Here is a 16,908-nt window from a genome sequence, read left to right as displayed (position 1 = left end):
AGAAGTGTTCGCGTGAGTCCCTCGGCGTGGTCACCTATAGCACCCAAACTTACCGCAGGCAGCCGGCGCTATCCCCCCAAGACTTAAGATAAATATAAGGACCAAGTACAAGTCGGCTGTCACCCTGTTCCCGGAGAATTGCGCGTTTTCTGGACGAGGTCGCGCATGCCGACATGCTCGGTGGTCGCCGTGGGTTGGCCGGGGGCTTCCGGCTTAGGTACCGGTGCCGAATAATACTCCTGTCATCATAGAGCACCAATCAACGAGCCCTGGCTCCAATCTTGCTTAAGGCACCACTCACCTTCTGAAAGCGCAACTCCCGAGCGGCCCCCGCGGGAGGGCGCGCACGAGCAGCCAGTTATGCCACTTATAGAAGATGTACAACTCTCTTGTGGAAGCAATTAAGGCTGAGGCCGGAGGTCCTTGAGCGGACTGCAGGCATCAGACGGTGGCCATGACCGCGTCTGTGGGCTCCGCCCCGACCTTTCGACCCGACGAGATTGATTGGGCAGACCCGGTTGCATACCTGGCCAGCATCAGGCCACTAGCGGAGCCGTATGGTGTCTGCAAGATTGTCCCGCCGAAGGGCTGGGAACTGCCCTTCTCGCTGGACTTGTCTAGCCTGCGGTTCCCCACACGCATCCAAAAGGTCCATGAGCTACAGCACCGGGATTTTGCCCAGCAGCTGACCGACTTCTACCTCGATTATGACAAGTTTCTGCAAACCCAGGGCAAAGAGCTGAAGAAATGGAAGTATCCGCAGTTCCTTGGCAAAGATATCGATATATTTGTCCTCCTGAAGGCCGTGCAACGACGGGGAGGCTACTCGGCGGTGACAGAGCAGAAGCGCTGGAAGGAGGTGGCCAAGGTGCTGCAGGTGCGCCAGACCGTTCCCCACGGTGCCGCGTCCAACGACCGCGGCTTGCTTTCTACCTCAGCAGATTGCGTTGCGTTTCCTTAAGCGTTGTGAGCTTGCTGGGGCAAGGCGAGGCCGTCTGACGCCGCCAGCGGGGCGTGAGATAGGCTGGGGGTTCCAAGGAGGCACCACCCAAGCTACCCTCCCTACCGAGGCAAGACCCAAGGGCACGGCGCCCCGCAACCTAGCACACATTTAAACGCAACTCATCTTATACACAAACACCCTCTATTTCCAATGCACATTCCCCCAGATCTCAGAAAAGGGCGCCACCAGCTTGGCGTACGGCATGCGGCAGCTGTACGTCAAGCACCTGCTGCCGTACGAGGACTGGAAGAACGGCACCGGCGACGCCGCGGCAGCCCTGGCAGCCGTGAAGGCGGAGGCGGAGGCGGCGCGCAAGGCGGGGCAGCTGGGGCTGGAGGCAGAGCACGAGGCTGGGGAGGGCGAGGGCGGCGGTGCCGGCGGCACTGCAACTGGGGCAGGCGGCAGCGCGGCAACTGCCGCGGCCACGGCCGACGCGCCGCGCTCGGGATCCCAGCCGCAGCCGGGGTTGAACCTGCTGCCGCCGTCGATGCGCCGCATTGAGCGGCGGGCGGCGCCGCTGCCCGCGGGCGTACCGGCGGCTGCGGGGACGACGGCAGCGGGACGGACGCCACGCGCCGCGGCGGCGCCGGCCGTGTCACAGACGGCATCCCCGCCAGAGTCACAGCGCGGCACCACAGCAGCTTCCGCAGATGGAGGGCCGCGGTCGTTCAAGCGCAAGCGGCTGGTAGCTCTTGAGCCCGCCGGAGCCAGTGGGCCGCCTGCTGCTGCCGCCCGCGCAGGTGCCGGTGCTAGTGCAGAGGGCGTAAGCGCGGTGAAGCAGGAGGGCGCGATGATGGGCAAGGGCGCGGACAGTGCGGACGAGGGCCTGTCGGGGCGCTCGTGGCCGCGTGCTGGTGCCGCGTCGGGGTCTGGTGACGAGGATGCGGAGCGGAAGCGCGCGCGCAAGCCGCAAGGCAGGGATGGCAGGGATGGCGCGACGGGCTCCGCATACGCCAGCCCTGGCGACGGCCCGGAGGGCAAGGGCAAGCCGAAGGCGGGGGCCGACGGGGCCGATGGTGGCGACGCTGCAGCGGGGGCGGCGCAGCCCCAAATGCCCAAATCCAAGCGGCAGCAGGAGCGCCTGGCAAAGCAGCAGCAGCTAGAGCAGGAGCAAGCGGAGCAGGAGGCGCGGGCTGCGGCCGCGCGCGCTGCCGCGGCCGCCGCCCGCGCCGCTGCAGAGGCAGCGCAGCAGGAGGAGGATGCGGCTGAGGCGGCCGAGGCGGCTGAAATCCTGGAGGCAATGCTAGGCCTGTGCGCGACACCTAAGAAGCCCGCGGCGCCGGGCACGGAGCCCGCAGCCGCACCTGCCACATCCGCAGCCCTACTAGGGGCCGCAGGGGCCGGCGCCGACTGGTCTCCGTCAGCAGGTGGCGGCGCTGCGGAGGCCGCGCAGCCCCAGGACCCGAACAAGCGCATCCGCAAGCCCTCAGCGAAGCTGGCAGACCAGGCGGCGGCTGCGGCGGAGCTGCGGGAGGCGCGGGAGCGGCCGCCGGTGCCAGTGCAGAAGAAGCGCAAGACGGGAGGGGGCGAGGAGGGAGTGCCGGGCGGGGTGAGTGCTGGGTCGGATCGACGGAGTTGGCAGGGCCGTGGGAATTGATGTGGGTTGGGCGAAATCTTGGGAGGTACACCCGTTGCTGCTCGATATTCCGCCGCTACCCCATCCCAGACATGCATGGACCTCTTCCCTTGCTCCTCACCCGCCTGCTCTAGCGCGAGACCACGCCGCCCGCCATCACCTGCGCCGCCTCCCTCAAGGCCAAGCCCAAAGCCGCTGCGCCAGCGGCCGTTGCCGGCGCCGCAGGCGGCAGGGGCCGCGCGCCGCGCAGCGTCGACGTCTCCCCTGACACCGACTCAGCCGCATACGCCGGCGGCGTCGGCGCAGCCGCCATGCCCGCTGCCGGCCCGGCCTCTCCCTCCTCGCCGCCCGGCTCCGGCCTGCCCAGTGATATCAACACGCTGGTGTGCGAGCTGTGCAGCAGCGGCCAGAATGAGGCCGAGATCCTGCTGTGTGACTGCTGCGACCGCGGCTACCATCTGTACTGCCTCATGCCGCCACTGGCCGCGGTTCCGGAGGGTGACTGGCTGTGTCCGCGCTGCGCGCGCGCCGAGGCCGCGGGGGCGCTGTTCGCCGACGGCGGCGAGATGGGCTGGCCGGAGTTTGAGGAGATGGCGGCGGCAATGCGGAAAAGCCACTGGGGCAGCGAGTCCAAAGCCAAGAAGGTGAGTGGGTCGGCGCGAAGGAGCAAACAGAAAGCGGCGCGTGCGGAATAACTTTGGGCGCAGCACGCACAGGTTCACCCACAGGCCTGTAACCCGCTTGTGACTGAACTCTTTCGCTCGGTCTTCAACCTTCCTTGTCGCCTCGCTTCCGCCCGGCTGGCCTTTTCTCGCCAGTTGTCTGCTGAGGAGGTGGAGGAGGAATACTGGCGGCTGGTGGATGGCGTGGAGGACGAGGCGGAGGTGCTCATCAGCGCAGACCTGGACGCAGCCACGCACGGCAGCGGATTCCCGAGGCCCACTGCAGCTGCGCCTGCGGCTACGGGACAAGGCTGGAACCTCAACATCCTGCCTCGGCTCGAGGTAGGGCATGCGAACTTGCGACGCCGTGGGGATGGCATGCGTGCGCTGCATGGGCGTTGTTGGGTTCCGTGTCTTGTCTCAACAACCTCTAACGCTTGCTGCCATGGACAAAACAGCAGTCCCATCCATATATATTGCATGCCCCCGACCTCCACGACTGGGAACGACTACCCGTGCCCCTTCCCTTTTTCTTGCTCCTGCTTCACAGGGCTGGCTGCTTCGGCACCTGCCGCCCGGCGCGGTGCTGCCCGGCGTCACCTCGCCCTGGCTGACCGCCGGCATGACCTTCTCCACCTGCTGCTGGCACACCGAGGACGCCGGGCTGGCGGCCGCGCACTGGCTGCACGCGCCGGCACACAGGGCTGGCAGTGGCGGCGGCGAGGGCGGCAGCGCCGGCGGCAGCGGCCGGCGCTGGTACGCGGTGCCGGCGGCGGCGCAGCACCTCTTTGAGCGCGCCTTCCGCGCGGCAACCCGCCAGGAGGTGGGGAACAAGAGGGGAAGGGGGCAAGTACCGCTGCGGCTGCAGGTGACTGGTGGGGTTGTGGCCCCTGCTTGCCCCTGCTTGTGGTGTTGGTCTCTGGTCCGCCGCTGCCTAGGCAAAAACCCTTCCACCCGCCCCCCCCTCCGGCTCCCCTCTGCTCCTCCTGCTCCCCCGCACCCCAGGCCAAGAACCAGCTCGACCCGCTGCTGCAGCTGGCAGTGATGCTCAACCCGCGCACGCTGGCTGCCGGCGGCTTACCCGTGTACGGCGTGACGCAGGCGCCGGGGGAGCTGGTGGTGACGTGGCCGGGCACCTACCACGCCGCCGTGTTCCTGGGGCTGGGGCTGGCGGAGGCGGTGGCGCTGGCGCCGCCGCAGTGGGCGCTGCACGCGGCGGCGGCGGCGGCCCGGTATCGCCTGTTCAAGCGGCCGCCGGTGAGAGCGCGTGTGTGATGGGATGGGGCCTGCGGCGTGGTGTACAGCGCGGGGGCAGCATGTGAGGCGGCAACCAAGGTGGAGACCCCGGCATGTGATACCGTAACGCATGCCAGCTGGCTTGTAATACGCGCTCTTGTGCCTGCCTTCACACAGCTGCTGGGCGCCGAGGAGCTGCTGCTGACGTCAGCGCGGCGCGAGGCGGCGCCGGCGCCCTGCAGCTACCTGGTGCCGGCCCTCAGGCGCCTGGCGCAGCAGGAGCAGCGCCTGTGGCTGGGGCTGTGGGCACAAGGTGAGCGCGGCGGGGCGGCCAGAGGTACCGGTATCGGAGCTTGTCTTTGTGAAACGTGCTGACGCATTTGGGGATGTCCGTGTGCGTTCGGGCGGCTCCACGACGCAGGTGTCGTCCGCAGCAGGCGCATGGGCGCGGGTGGGGCGGCCGCAGCCACCGGCGGCGCGTCGGCTGGCGGTGGCGACGGCGGTGGCGGTGGTGGTGGTGGTGGTACAGGTGCCTCGGCGAGCGCTCTAGCGCTGCCCGGCCGCCGGAAGAACCGCAAGAGCCGAAAGACTGGCGCCGCAGACGCCCCACCAGGCGGCGCCGGCTCCGCGCCGGTTGGCGGCGCTGCTGCAACCGGCGGCATAACCTCCGCAGCTGGCACGGTCGCGACCGCGGCCGCCGCCGCCCCGTCGGCGGACGAGGAGGCGGAGTGCGAGGTGTGCCGTGCGCCGCTGCACCTGAGCGCGGTAGAGTGCGACTGCTGCCCCGGCCAGCTGGTGTGCTGCCTGCACGCCGACGCGCTGTGCGGCTGCGCGCCGGCCCGGTGGCGGCTGGTGTACCGGCACAGCCTGCGCGAGCTTGCCGAGCTGGCGGAGGACGTGGCGGCGCGCGTGCCTGCGGAGCGGCTGGCGGCGGCTGAGGCCGAGGCGGCGGCGCTGGCGGCGGCCCAGGCAGACGCGCTGGTGGCGGCGTCGACGGCGCCGGCGGTCGGCGCCACCGAGGGCGCTGGCGGCGTCGGTGGCGGCGCGCTGGGCTGGAGGGGCGCGTGCAAGTCCGAGGCGAAGGCAGAGCCGGGCCTTGGCGCGGTGGCGGGGCATGTGGCTGTGAAGGCTGAGCCGGGGGCGGCGGCCGGGGCGGCGCCTATGGACCTAGACGGGGGCGGAGGCACTGGCGCCGGGATGGCTGCTCGCTTCAAGTCGGAGAGCGCGGACGACGACGACGATCCGCTCATTGGGCCTGGCTCGGCCCGGCCCATCTTCAGGGCCCAGACATCGCGCACGCCGCAGCCCTCAGCAGCCGTGGCAGTGGCTGCGCCGCACGGCACCAAGCCAGCGCCAGCCGCAGCCGCAGCCGCTCCCGCGCCACCCACACCTGCAGCTGCAGCTGTGCTTGCGCCAGTGGGCCTGGCGGCTGCGGCCAGGAGCGCGGCGACACCCGCGCAACACCAGCAGCACCAGCAACACCAACACCCGGATGCACAGCTTGCGGCGCTGCAGGCTCAGCACGTGGCGGCGGCGGCGGCCTGGGGCGGCCGCTGCCGGGCGCTGCTGCGGACGGGCACGGCGCGGCCCATCGAGGTGGAGGGGGCGCTGGGCGAGGCGGAGCAGTTCGTGTGGGGCGGCCGCGACATGGACGAGGCCAGGTGGGTGGTGGTGGAGGGGGACGGTGGTGTGTGGCGGAGGCGGTCGTGGTCCCAATCTCCACCCTGGCCGTGATCATGCCAATCCCACTTGGCGGCTTTCCTTTGTCGTCATGCACTGATGCAAATACTCCCATCCCCATCCCCATTCCCACACTTCCCCATCCCCCATCTCTACACTTCCCCACCACGCCGCAGAGAGTCGGAGGCGGCGCTGCGCTCGGCGCGCGAGTGGAGCCACGCCGTCATGGCGGCCACCCGCGGGCGGCCCGCGCTGGAGGCGCTGGACGCGGTGCTGCGGGTGGAGCCGCCGCCCATGGTGGCGCCGGCGCTGCCCAAGCTGCGCGAGCTAGCGCGCGCCGCTCGCGCCTGGCGCGAGGAGTACGTGGCGCTGATGGGGCCGCTGCCGGCAGCCGGGGCGGCGGGCGGTGGGGAGGCGGCAGCGGCGGAGGATGTGGAGGAGAGGCCGCTGGTGCCGCTGGCGGCGATGGAAGAGCTGGGCGCCAAGGTGAGAGGGGGTAAGGGGTGATGTGCGCTGATGCGCTGACTGTTGGTCGCGTCACACGTATGCGCGCTCCGCGACCGCTTCACCCGTTGGCATCGTACGTTGTGTCTTACACGCACATACACACGGCATTTGGGCGGGTCTCATTTCCATTCGCTGTTCAACACATGCGCACACACACGCACACACATACGCCACTGTCCTGGCATCGCAAACACTGCTTTTGTGCTTTGTTCTCCTTGTGCTCTTTAATACACACACCTCTGTCCCCCCGCTGCAGGCCGCGGGGCTGCTGGTGGACCTTCCCGAGCTCACCGACCTGCAGCAACGCCTGGCGGCCGGCCGCGAGCTGGCAGCAGTAGCCCGCCAGCTGCTACTGCCGCCGGAGGGCAGCTGTGGCGGCAGCGGCAGTAGCCAGGCCTGGCCGTACGAACAGCGCCCCACACTGGCGCAGCTGCGGCAGCTGCACCAAGAGGTGTGTGTGCTCACGACTGCGTGTGCGCACGTGTGTATGTGGAGCCGATGCATGACTGCCGCATCCCAGTGCTTGTCCTGCACCGGTTGACCCGGCACCGCCAGAGCCGCTCACAACACAGCCCTCGTGCCGTCCCAGCATCGTGTGCTCCTAACTAGTCATGCATGGAAACCCCTTCCGACCTGTGCCCCGCGCAGATCACCACCTCGCGTGTGCTGCTGCCACTGCCCGAGGCCGCCGCCACGGGCCCACTGCTGGCCCGCTGCGAGGCGGCGGCGGCGGCCGCCAAGGAGCTCCTGCGGCGCAAGGCCCCGCTGGCGGAGCTGAGGGCGTTCGTGGAGCAGCTGGGGGAGCTGCCGGTAGGCACAGGCGCGGCGGGCCGAGGCTTCGGGCGTTGGGGAAGGCGGCGGGGCTCATTGGGGCTGGCGGGGAAGCCACCCTTAAGGTCCAAGCACCGTGCCGCAGCCACTGCGCAGGGCCGCTGGGGAGCTCGTGCACGGTGCTATGCCACTGCTCTGCCCCTGCGTCTTAGCGTGTGAATGCAATGGCGGAGTCATCCGCCCTACCACGCCATGGTCTCACCAGTCGTGCCCGGCGCCGCTGCCCCTGCCCCTGCCGCTGGCGCCCCAGGTCTCGCTGCCCGAGGTGCGGCAGCTCAGCGACCTGCTGGACAAGGCGGCGGACTGGCTGGCGCGAGTGCAGGCGGCCAGCGGCGGCAGGCAGCCCGCGCCGCCGCTGAAGGAGATGCGGCTGCTGCTGCACGCTGGTGCGTGTGTGCGTATGCACATGTGTGTGTGTGTGTGTTTGTGTGTGTATGTGTGTGTGCGCGCGCATGTGTGTTTGTGTGACACCATATCGCTCTGCCGCATGAGCCGGCTCTAGGCCGCAACCCTAGCATACCACGGCCGTTCATTAGCACCATGCTCATCATCTCCATGCGGCCATATGATTTGGAATATGAACGCCCTTGCCAGGCGAGCGCATGGGCGTGGAGATGCCGGAGGCGGAGGGCCTGCGCGCGCTCATCCGCCGGCGCGAGTGGGAGGAGAGCGCGCGGCGGCTGCTGGGCAGCGCCTCCGCCAAGACCACCCTCAGCACACTGGCGGAGGCGCTGGCGGAGGCGGCCGCCATGGGCGCGGTGGGCGGCGAGGTTTACGAGGCGCTGAGGCAGCGGCACGAGGCGGCGGCGGCCTGGGACCGCCGCGCGCAGGCCCTGCTTGCGGTGGACGCCAGCGCGGTGCGGGACCCGGCACGGGCGGCGGGTGGCGGTGGCGCTGCAGGTGGTGCGGCTGCTGCGGGGCCGGAGGCGGGCGAGGGTGCGGAGGCGGCGACGGGTGAGGAGGGCGGCGCGGCTGCTGCGGCAGCTGACCTTCCTGCCAGTGTGGAGGAGCTGGAGGCGTTTGTGTCCGAGGGGGCGCGGCTGGGGCTGCGGCTGGAGCGGCTGGCGGTTATGACGCGGCTGTGCGAGGGAGCCCAGCGCTGGATGGACACGTCAGGTGCGGCCAGGCGGGTGGGGCCAGGCTGGTGGGGGTGGGGGGAGGGCGCGCGGGGAAGGGGCCTGGGGCAGGCGGCAGGTCCAGAGGGCGAGCGGCAAGGCCGAGTCAATTATGGCTGGCTTGGCATGATTCAAGGCTACCAGTGAGAATCCGACCGCACTGCTGCTGTGGAGTTATATTGTAGCCGCCGCCTCTGACTGCGACCCACCTTGCCTGTGCCGTTGCAGAGCGGCTGCTGCTGCAGGCGGACGCCGGCGAGCACCCGGCGGCCAAGCAGGTGGAGGCGGCGCTGGCGGCGGCGGAGGCGCTGGGCTTCGCGGCGCACTGCCTGCCGCAGGCGCACCTGGCGGCGCTCAGGCAGCTGCTCACAGGCGCCTCGCTGTTCAGGGACAGGGCGGCGGTGAGGCGGGGGCGGGCGGGGGGGGGGAGCGTATACCGGGAGCGGGCCGGCATGTTATGAAGAGGGGTCGGGAGAGTTTGACGAGGCTTGCGGCTCGGTGCCGCGGGTGCTTGTGCACTGGTGCCTTTCCAGGTGTCCTCAGTTCCTTTTCACTACGGCCATGCGCAGCACATCCCGGTCTCCCGCCGTGCTTCTTGCTCACTATCCTTGCCCCACTGCCCCGTTCCCATCCCGGCGCCCCAGGAGGTGCTGTGTGAGCCCACCCTGGAGCCGGACGAGTCGCTGGTGGCGGCGGCGGAGGCGCTGGTGGCGGAGGGCGGCCAGCTGGGGCTGCAGTTCCCGGAGCTGGTGCGGGTGCGCTGCTGGCTGGAGGCGGTCAAGTGGAACGCGCACGTGAGTGGACTGGGCAGGGAGGCGGGGCGTTGCAGTCACACCGCTCACGGATGGAGCGCAAAGTGCGTAGCTGGGGACGGGAGAGGATTTGGGACGCGCTGACGCGACAGGCCTCGACGATGTGTGGGTCGCTGCCGCGGGTGTTTTGGAAGCGAAAGGGCTCGTCACATTGCGCCTGCTGCCTGCCTGCCTCGTCTGCATCGCAGGTGCGGGAGGTGTTTGGCCTGGTGTTCCTGCCGCTGGAGGAACAGGCTGCGGCGGAGGCGGAGGCCGCAGCGGCACTGGCACTGGTGGCGGCGGCGGCGGCGGCGGAGCTGGAGGGCGGCTCGCCGCCGCCGCTATCGGCAGCCGCCAAGGCCGGCCGGGGCGCGTCTGAGCCTATGGACGCAGACGGCCCTGGTGCTGCTGGTGGCAGTGGCGCGGGCGGCGCGATGCAGCAAGAGCAGGAGCAGGAGCCGCCGGCCGCGCCGCCGGCCCGGGAGGTGCCGCCGCCGGCGCCGCTCAAAGCCGCACGTGCCGCACTGGACAAGGCCGCAGCGCTGCACCTGCCCGTGGACCCCGTAAGTGGTGCCGCTTCTTTGAGGGGGGCGGGGCGGGCCGCACACGCAACGTTGTCTAAATGCAAGTTGCCAGGGCACTGCCAGTTGTAGCCCAACACCTTGCTTTCATGGAGCGGGCCTCGCCTCCTCTCCTGTAACGTCCGGCCTCCACTCACAGGTGCTTCGCTCCGCGCTGTCGGGCGCGGTGGTGGAGGCCACGGCCTTCGAGATGCGCGTGCTGGCGCGCCTGGCCGCCGCGCGCGCGCCGCCGCCCCACACGCTGCCCATCAGCGAGGGCGAGCTGCTGGCCTGGCGCGAGCAGGGCGCAGGGCTGCCGTTGGCGCCCGACGTGCTGGGCACCCTGGACGCGCTGCTGGACGAGCAGCAGCGGCGGTGCGGCCGCCTGGCGGCGCTGCTGCTGCCGCAGCAGCAGCTGCCGGAAGCCATGGAGTCCAGCGGCACGCATGACGACTACATGAGCGGCGGCTACGGCGGTGGCGAGCAGCTGCTGCCTGGAGGGGACAGCGGCATGGGCGGCGCAGCCGAGGCGGGAGTACCCGGGGCCGGCCCTGGCTCCGGGTTCGGTGTTGGGGTCGTCGGCGGTGGCGGCGTGGGCGTGGGCTTGGGTGGGCGGGGCCGTGTGACGCTGGAGACGCTGGCGCTGATGCACGAGGAGGCGATGACCAGCCCGCTGGGCCCAGACCCGGAGCTGGAGGAGGCGGCGGTGCGCGCGCTGGCGGAGGCGGAGGCGTGGCGGGAGCGGCTGCGCAAGACGCTGCTGCGCCGCAATTCCGTCGTCAAGGTACGGATACGGGGGGCGTTGGCGGCCTAGACAGAGCAGCTGGGACGGTTGGGACGGTTGGATGGCAGCCCTCTTGGTTTGTCGTCTGTGGCGTTTGGTTGCCCAGGCAGGTTGTGGCCGGCTAGCACGAGCGTTTCCTTGTCCCTGCCACTCATCTTGTTGGCACGGCTCCTGCCGTAACCCGCACGTGCCCCGCCGCCGCCCCCGCGCCCTTCTCTCCAGATGGACCGGGCGCTGGTCTCTCTCACTTCAACCACGGCGCTGGCGCTGGCGGCGCTGCTGCGGCTGGAGCCGGTGCGCAGCGGGCGCCTGGTGCTGGCGGCCAGTCAGGCGCTGGAGGCGGCGGGGGCCGGAGAGGGCGCTGGGGTCCGCCGGGCGGCCACGGAGGCGGAGCTGAAGGCGGACGAGGACGAGGCGGCGCTGGGCGGCAGTGCGGAGGAGGACGGCGCGGCAAGGGCCGAGGACAAGGCGGCAGGCGGCGAGCCGAGCGCGGCGAAGGGGGAGCAGGAGGGCGGGCAAGCCGCAGCCGCAGACGGGGCAGCAGCGGTAGCGGCTGACGGCGGTGCTGCGGACGGTGGGGCGGCCGCGGCTGCCGCCAGCGCTGCCGCGGAGGAGCCGCTGCCGCTGCCGTCGTCGGCTCTGGCCATGGTCCTGCCGCAGGCCATCCCGCCGGAGCTGCTGCGGGGCCTGCCGCCGCGGCCGCCGCGCTCCGACTCGGACGACGACGACGACGACACCGACCCCCTGGCCGCCGTCATCGGCGTCGCCGGCGGCCCCGAGCTGGCGGCCAAGGGCGGCGCCGGCGTGGCGGCGTTGCTGGCGCGGACGGCGCCGGGGCAGCCGCCCATCATGTGCCTGTGCCAGAGCACGTCGGGCGCGGAGGACACGGTCATGATATGCTGCGCCTGCGGCGACGTGTACCACCACCGGTGCTGCGGCCTGTCGGCGGCGGGAGCGCGCAACGCCAAGCGCTGGGCGTGCCCGCTGTGCGCCGCCGCCACCACGCGCCAGGACGTGGGCAGCCTGGAGGCGCTGTGCAGCAGGTGGGCGCCGGCGCCGGGCGGGGGCATGGGGTTGTTAATACAGGCCCATACTAAACCGGAGTAAGCCAAACTAGCGGAGCACAGGCAGAGAGGCGACAGTTGCAAGCGATAGTAGGGGGCGGGACGGCAGCTCGGGGCTATCACCGCAAACACACAGCTTCACATACGGTATGCTCTTGCACATGCATATACACAACGCAATCAAACACGTGCCCTGGCCCTCTCAGGTTCCGGCGCACTCGGCGTCCCTTGCTGTCTGACCTGGAGGACCTGCTGGCGGGGGCGGAGGCGCTGCGGGTGGAGCTGCCGGAGGAGGGGGAGCTGCGGGCGGCGGTGGACGACTTCAGGCGATGGGAGGTGCGCAGGGCCGAGACACCAGCGGGGCTGAGGCCCGGGGGTTGTAAGGACGGATGGCGAGGGCTGCGGCTGGCAGGCGGCAGGGGTCTGCGTCGCAGGCTCAGCTCCCAAAGAGACGGCGGGTGACGGTCAACCCCGCGCCCCTCCTGTCCTTCCCGCCGCTGCCTATCCCTTTCAGGCCCTGGCACGGCAGCTGCTGTCCGCACACGAGACGCTCATCACAGCATCCAAGCGCTCCGCCGTCAGCGCCGCTGCCACCACTGCCGGCAAGGGCGCCGGGGCCACCCCAACCCCCAAGCCCAAGGGCAGTGCCGGCCCGCCGCCCGAGACGCTGGCGGCGTCGGCGCACGTGCTGCGCGAGATCATCAAACAGGGCTGCTGCTGCGAGGTGGACGCGTCGGAGCTGCTGACGGCGGCGCTGCTGCTGCTCAAGCTGGAGGGGTGGCGTGTCAAGGCCGGCCCGCTGGTCTTCGGCTCGCAGAAGTGGGTCGGAGCCTGTTTTGGAGCCCGGATGGAGGCCCGGATTGGGTTCGATGGGCATGCGTACGGGGCGGCGTACCGTCATTGCCCTCCGTCAAACTGCACGGCATTTCAACACCGTACCTCAACCCACCTCAACATCTCTTGCAGCCAAACCTGCGTCCTAACGAACCCTTTCCCGCGGCGCACACCTCTGTCTGCACGCAGGCTGACGTTGGACGCCTTGTCGAGGCTGCTGCGTGACGCCGAGGCCTCCGGCGTGCCGCCCTCGGACCCGCTGGTGACGGCGCTGCAGGCGCGGCAGGCGGTGACGCGCGCCTGGCTGGACGAGGTGCGGGAGGTGGAGGCGGCACTGCGCAACGCGGCGGGCGCGGACGCCAACCGGCCCGTCGTGCAGGGCCTGCTGGCGCGGGCGCGGCGCACGTTGACGGCGGCGTCGGCACTGCCCGTCAAGGTGGGTGGGGGTCGAGACTTGGGGCACAGCCAGCGGAGCCGGGCCAGGAGCCGGGCGGGGTGCGGTTTGACGGGCGCGGCTTTTCGCGACCATTTGCAACCTCCAGACTTGAATAGTATGTCACTGCAGCTACAAGCGGACTCCAAGACGTCATGGCGCACCCCTACACCCGTTGGGCCCTTGCTCTCTTGTTCAGGTGGACAAGGAGTGCGAGCGGCTGGCGGAGATGTCGTCTGTGTACTGCCTGTGCCGCCGGCTGTACGCGGAGGGCGAGCCCATGCTGGGCTGCGACCACTGCGACGAGTGGTACCACTTCGAGTGCGTGGGCCTGCACCGTCCGCCCGCCGGATGGGGCGGCGCCGGCGACGGCAGCGACGACGACGACGGGCTGGGCGGCTCGCTGGCCTCCAGCCTGCGCCGCAGCCGCAAGCCCAAGTACATTCCCGACGACTACTGGTGCCCGCGCTGCTGCGCGCGCGACCGCAAGGCCTACGGCCACGAGCTGTCCATGCCGTTCGCAATGCGCCAGGTGCTGCAGCGGCTGCGGGAGGAGCGCGCCGCGGCGCTGGTCAACGTCGGCGGCGCCACCGCTGCCAGCGCGAGGGCGGCGGCGGTGGCTGGCGCCGCCGGGCTGGGCGGCGGCGTGGTGATGAACAGCCTGGCAGCGGCGGCGGCGGCGCGGGCCGGCATGGGGCTGACGCTGGGAGGCACGGGCGGCATGGGCGCGCTGGGCGGGTTGGGCGGCATGGGCATGGGCGGGCTTGGAGGCCTGGCCGGCTTTGGAGGCTTGGGCGGGCTAGGCGGCATGGGCGGCTTGGGCGGGCTAGGCGCCGTGGGCAGCCTGAGTGCCCTGGCTCAGCACCAGATCCTGGCGGAGAGGCTGCGCACGCGTGCCGCGCTGCTGGCCGCGGCCAACATGGGCGCAGCTGCGGCTGCAGCGACAGCGGCAGCAGGTGATGGCCAAGGCGGAGACGAAGAAGCAAGAGGCGGTGGGCGTGGGCGGGGCGGCGACCGCGGCGCAGCCGACTCGAGTGCAGGTCACGGCGGTGACGGTCACGGCGATGACGGCGGTGGCGCGACCAGCAGCGCCGAGGGCGATGTTGTGCAGCCGGAGGATGCCGATGCTGCCGACGGTGCTGCAGGCGGGGCTAGTGACGCCAGGGGCGCGCCCGCGGCTTCCGGTGCGGGCGGCACGGGCGCGGCCTCCGTTGGCGCAGCGGCTGCAAGCGGCGGAGCCGCGGCAGCGACCGCCGACGCGGATGCTGAGGTCGGTACCGGCGGCGAGGCCGCTGCTGCCAGCCCCTTCAAGAAGGCCGCGGCCACGACGCCGAAGGCCGGCGACACGGCGGCCGCCGATGCTGGCGGCGAGGCTGAGGCCGAGTGTGAGGCTGCAGCGCGCGCGCCCAGCACCTCACGCGGCACCAGCGGCACCCAGACCGCCGCCGCCCTGAACCGCCAGCCATCCAGCGCTCGCAGTGGCTCCGCAGGGCCGCGCACACTGGCGGCCGCCGCCAAGCAGCGCGACCAGCGGCTGAAGCAGCAGAACCAGCAGGCGGCAGCAAGCGCCGCCGCCGCCGCGGCAGCAGCAGCCGCCCAGGCGGCGCAGATGTCTGCAGCAGGCGGGTTTGGCGGCCTGGGCGGCTTCGGAGGCGCAATGCTGGGAGGTGTGCGGCTTCCGAGCGGAGGCATGGGCGGCATGCTGCATGGCGGCTTCACGGGTGCCGGCTGGGGCACCGGTGCGGCTGGCGGCGGCGGCGGTGGTGGTGACCGTGATGGCAGTGAGCGCGAGAACCGCGGCGAGCGCGAAGGTCGTTCCAGCGACAAAGGCGGTGACAAAGGCGGCGATAAGCGCGGCGACAAGCGCGGCGACAAAGGCAGCGACAAGGGCAGTGACAAGGGGGCTGTCAAAGACGGCGACAAAGACGGCGACAAGGGCGCCACCGGGCGTGTTGATCCGGAGGTGCTGGAGCGCTGGCAGCAGCTGGAGGCGATGGACCGGCAGATGAAGGAGGAGCGGGCCAAGATGCTGATGGGCTCCATACGCCTGGCGCAGGCGCAGGCCGCAGCGGGCCTGGCGGCGGAGGCAGGCATGGGCATGGGCGCCGGCGCGTTCGGCGGCGCTGGCGCGCTGGGCGGAATGGGAATGGGGATGGGCATGGGGATGGGGATGGCCATGGGCGGCGGCGGGCAGCATCTGTGGGGCGGACTGTCGGCAGCGCAGCACCAGCAGCTGGCGGCTTCCGCGCTGGGCGCGACGGGAGGTGAGGCTGCCGCCATGGGTGGCGTCATGGGCGGCGGCATGACCGGCGGCATGGGCATGGGCGCGGGCATGAGCGCGGGCATGGGCCTAGGAGCAGGCATGGGCGCAGGCATGGGCATGGGCGCCGGCGGCTACGGCGCGGCGGGGCACATGTTCGGGGCGGGGCTGCAGCAGCAGCAGCAGTCGCTGGCGGCGCAGATACAATCGGCGCAGCTGCTGGCGGCAGTGCAGCAGCAGCAGCAGCAGCAGCTCGGCCGGGAGCAGCTGGCGCGGATGGCGGCGGCGGGGCTGGGTGCGTACGGCATGGGGGACATGGGCCTGGGCGGCCTGGGTGCAGGTGGAGCCGGCGGGGGAGGCGGGGGAGGCGGTGGCCGCAGCGGCGGCAAATCGTCCGGCAAGGCGCGCGGCAACAAGTCAGCGGGATCCGATGAGCGCGGGCGGCGGGAATCGGCGGGAGCTGACACCGCTGCGGCGGAGGGCGAGGCCAGCGCGGACGGGAAAGAGTGAGCGCAGGCGCTTTCAGTAATTTAGGAAATGATTGTTGGGTAGTATATGGCTAGCTCAGGGTCGGGTATACTGCTCACTCTGCATGGAGTATGACATTCGAAGTGGGGATGTGTTTACGATTGACCGGAAATGTTAATGGCGGTAATATTCTTGTCTACTTGCCACAACGCGTGGCCCCCAGCGCCGGTTCAGAACTGTGTGGACTGCCGTGCGTGTGCAATACCGTTATACATGGCATGGGCACGAATGGCAAGGGAACACGCCCGCCGCCTCCAAATGGTGTGGTTGATTCGGGGCACGTTGGGTTTTGAGGGCATGACAGCCATCCCAAATGCGTCTGGGAAGTTTGATTTACTTAAGTTGCAAAAGCAGCCTCAGCGGCGATTGCGACGTCTTGATTGCAGCGCGTTTGCATTTAGAACTGGAACCCTGCGATGCGTGAGCGTGGGGGCGTCGAGGGTGCCTCGCATGCAATAAAAGGCCATGTATGCTTTGGTGAAGCATCAACAGTGCAAGAGCACAGGGGCTGTGACCCACGGGTGGTGGACAAGCAGTTCAGGCAGGTAGCACTACCATACTGTAGCGGTGCAGCCATGCAAAAGGCAGGGTAGTTCAGTGGCACGTGCCGCGTGTTGCGTGCTTGTTGTGGTGGCGGCAAGCACGGCGGCACAGGGTTGAGACCAGGGGCGACGTATCAGCCGAGCCGTTAGCATGAGCAGGCGTGAGACATCTGGCATGATTTAGGATGGAGCAGATCTGAAGGTGGGTTCTGGTGTGTGCAGGTTGCAAGTCATTTGATTGTGTCTTATGGCTGAGGGCATGCCGCATGGGCGGCATGGTCACTCGGTGCGATGGGACAGGGTATGGGCAGGTTGGCGTCGTCCCGTGGCGTGCAACGGGCGTTGTGTGGCCACTGGCGGCATGGCCAATATCACAGTGTAATGCACGGTCGGCCGTAGGGCGGGGCCATCTCCCAGCCACCGGTTCTGGATTGTCAGTCCCTGTCAATTCCATTGCCGACGTGCAGTCAAAATTTGCATACAGCAGCAGCAGTCGCCAAAC

General features: G+C 70.2%; 1 protein-coding gene across 1 annotated transcript; it reads left to right on the top strand.

Moving 5' to 3' along the window:
* The first annotated feature begins 39 nt into the window (after positions 1-39).
* CHLRE_12g514250v5 (uncharacterized protein) lies at positions 40-16,800 on the top strand. The gene is made up of 22 exons (XM_043068277.1): positions 40-877; positions 1,170-2,552; positions 2,714-3,223; positions 3,398-3,583; positions 3,792-4,064; positions 4,247-4,498; positions 4,655-4,790; positions 4,899-6,138; positions 6,334-6,643; positions 6,921-7,115; positions 7,313-7,474; positions 7,746-7,881; positions 8,090-8,611; positions 8,839-9,011; positions 9,255-9,404; positions 9,611-9,964; positions 10,122-10,745; positions 10,968-11,788; positions 12,016-12,145; positions 12,324-12,628; positions 12,833-13,079; positions 13,276-16,800. Exons 1-22 carry the CDS (start codon positions 455-457, stop codon positions 15,844-15,846), a joined length of 11,103 nt encoding a protein of 3,700 aa, XP_042918372.1. The 5' UTR covers positions 40-454; the 3' UTR covers positions 15,847-16,800.
* The last annotated feature ends 108 nt before the right edge of the window (positions 16,801-16,908 follow it).

This window comes from Chlamydomonas reinhardtii, chromosome 12 (assembly GCF_000002595.2).
Source record: "Chlamydomonas reinhardtii strain CC-503 cw92 mt+ chromosome 12, whole genome shotgun sequence".
Classification (NCBI taxonomy): Eukaryota; Viridiplantae; Chlorophyta; class Chlorophyceae; order Chlamydomonadales; family Chlamydomonadaceae; genus Chlamydomonas; species Chlamydomonas reinhardtii.
Note: the sequence above shows the minus strand (reverse complement) of the source record. Positions and strands in the feature narration are given on the sequence as shown.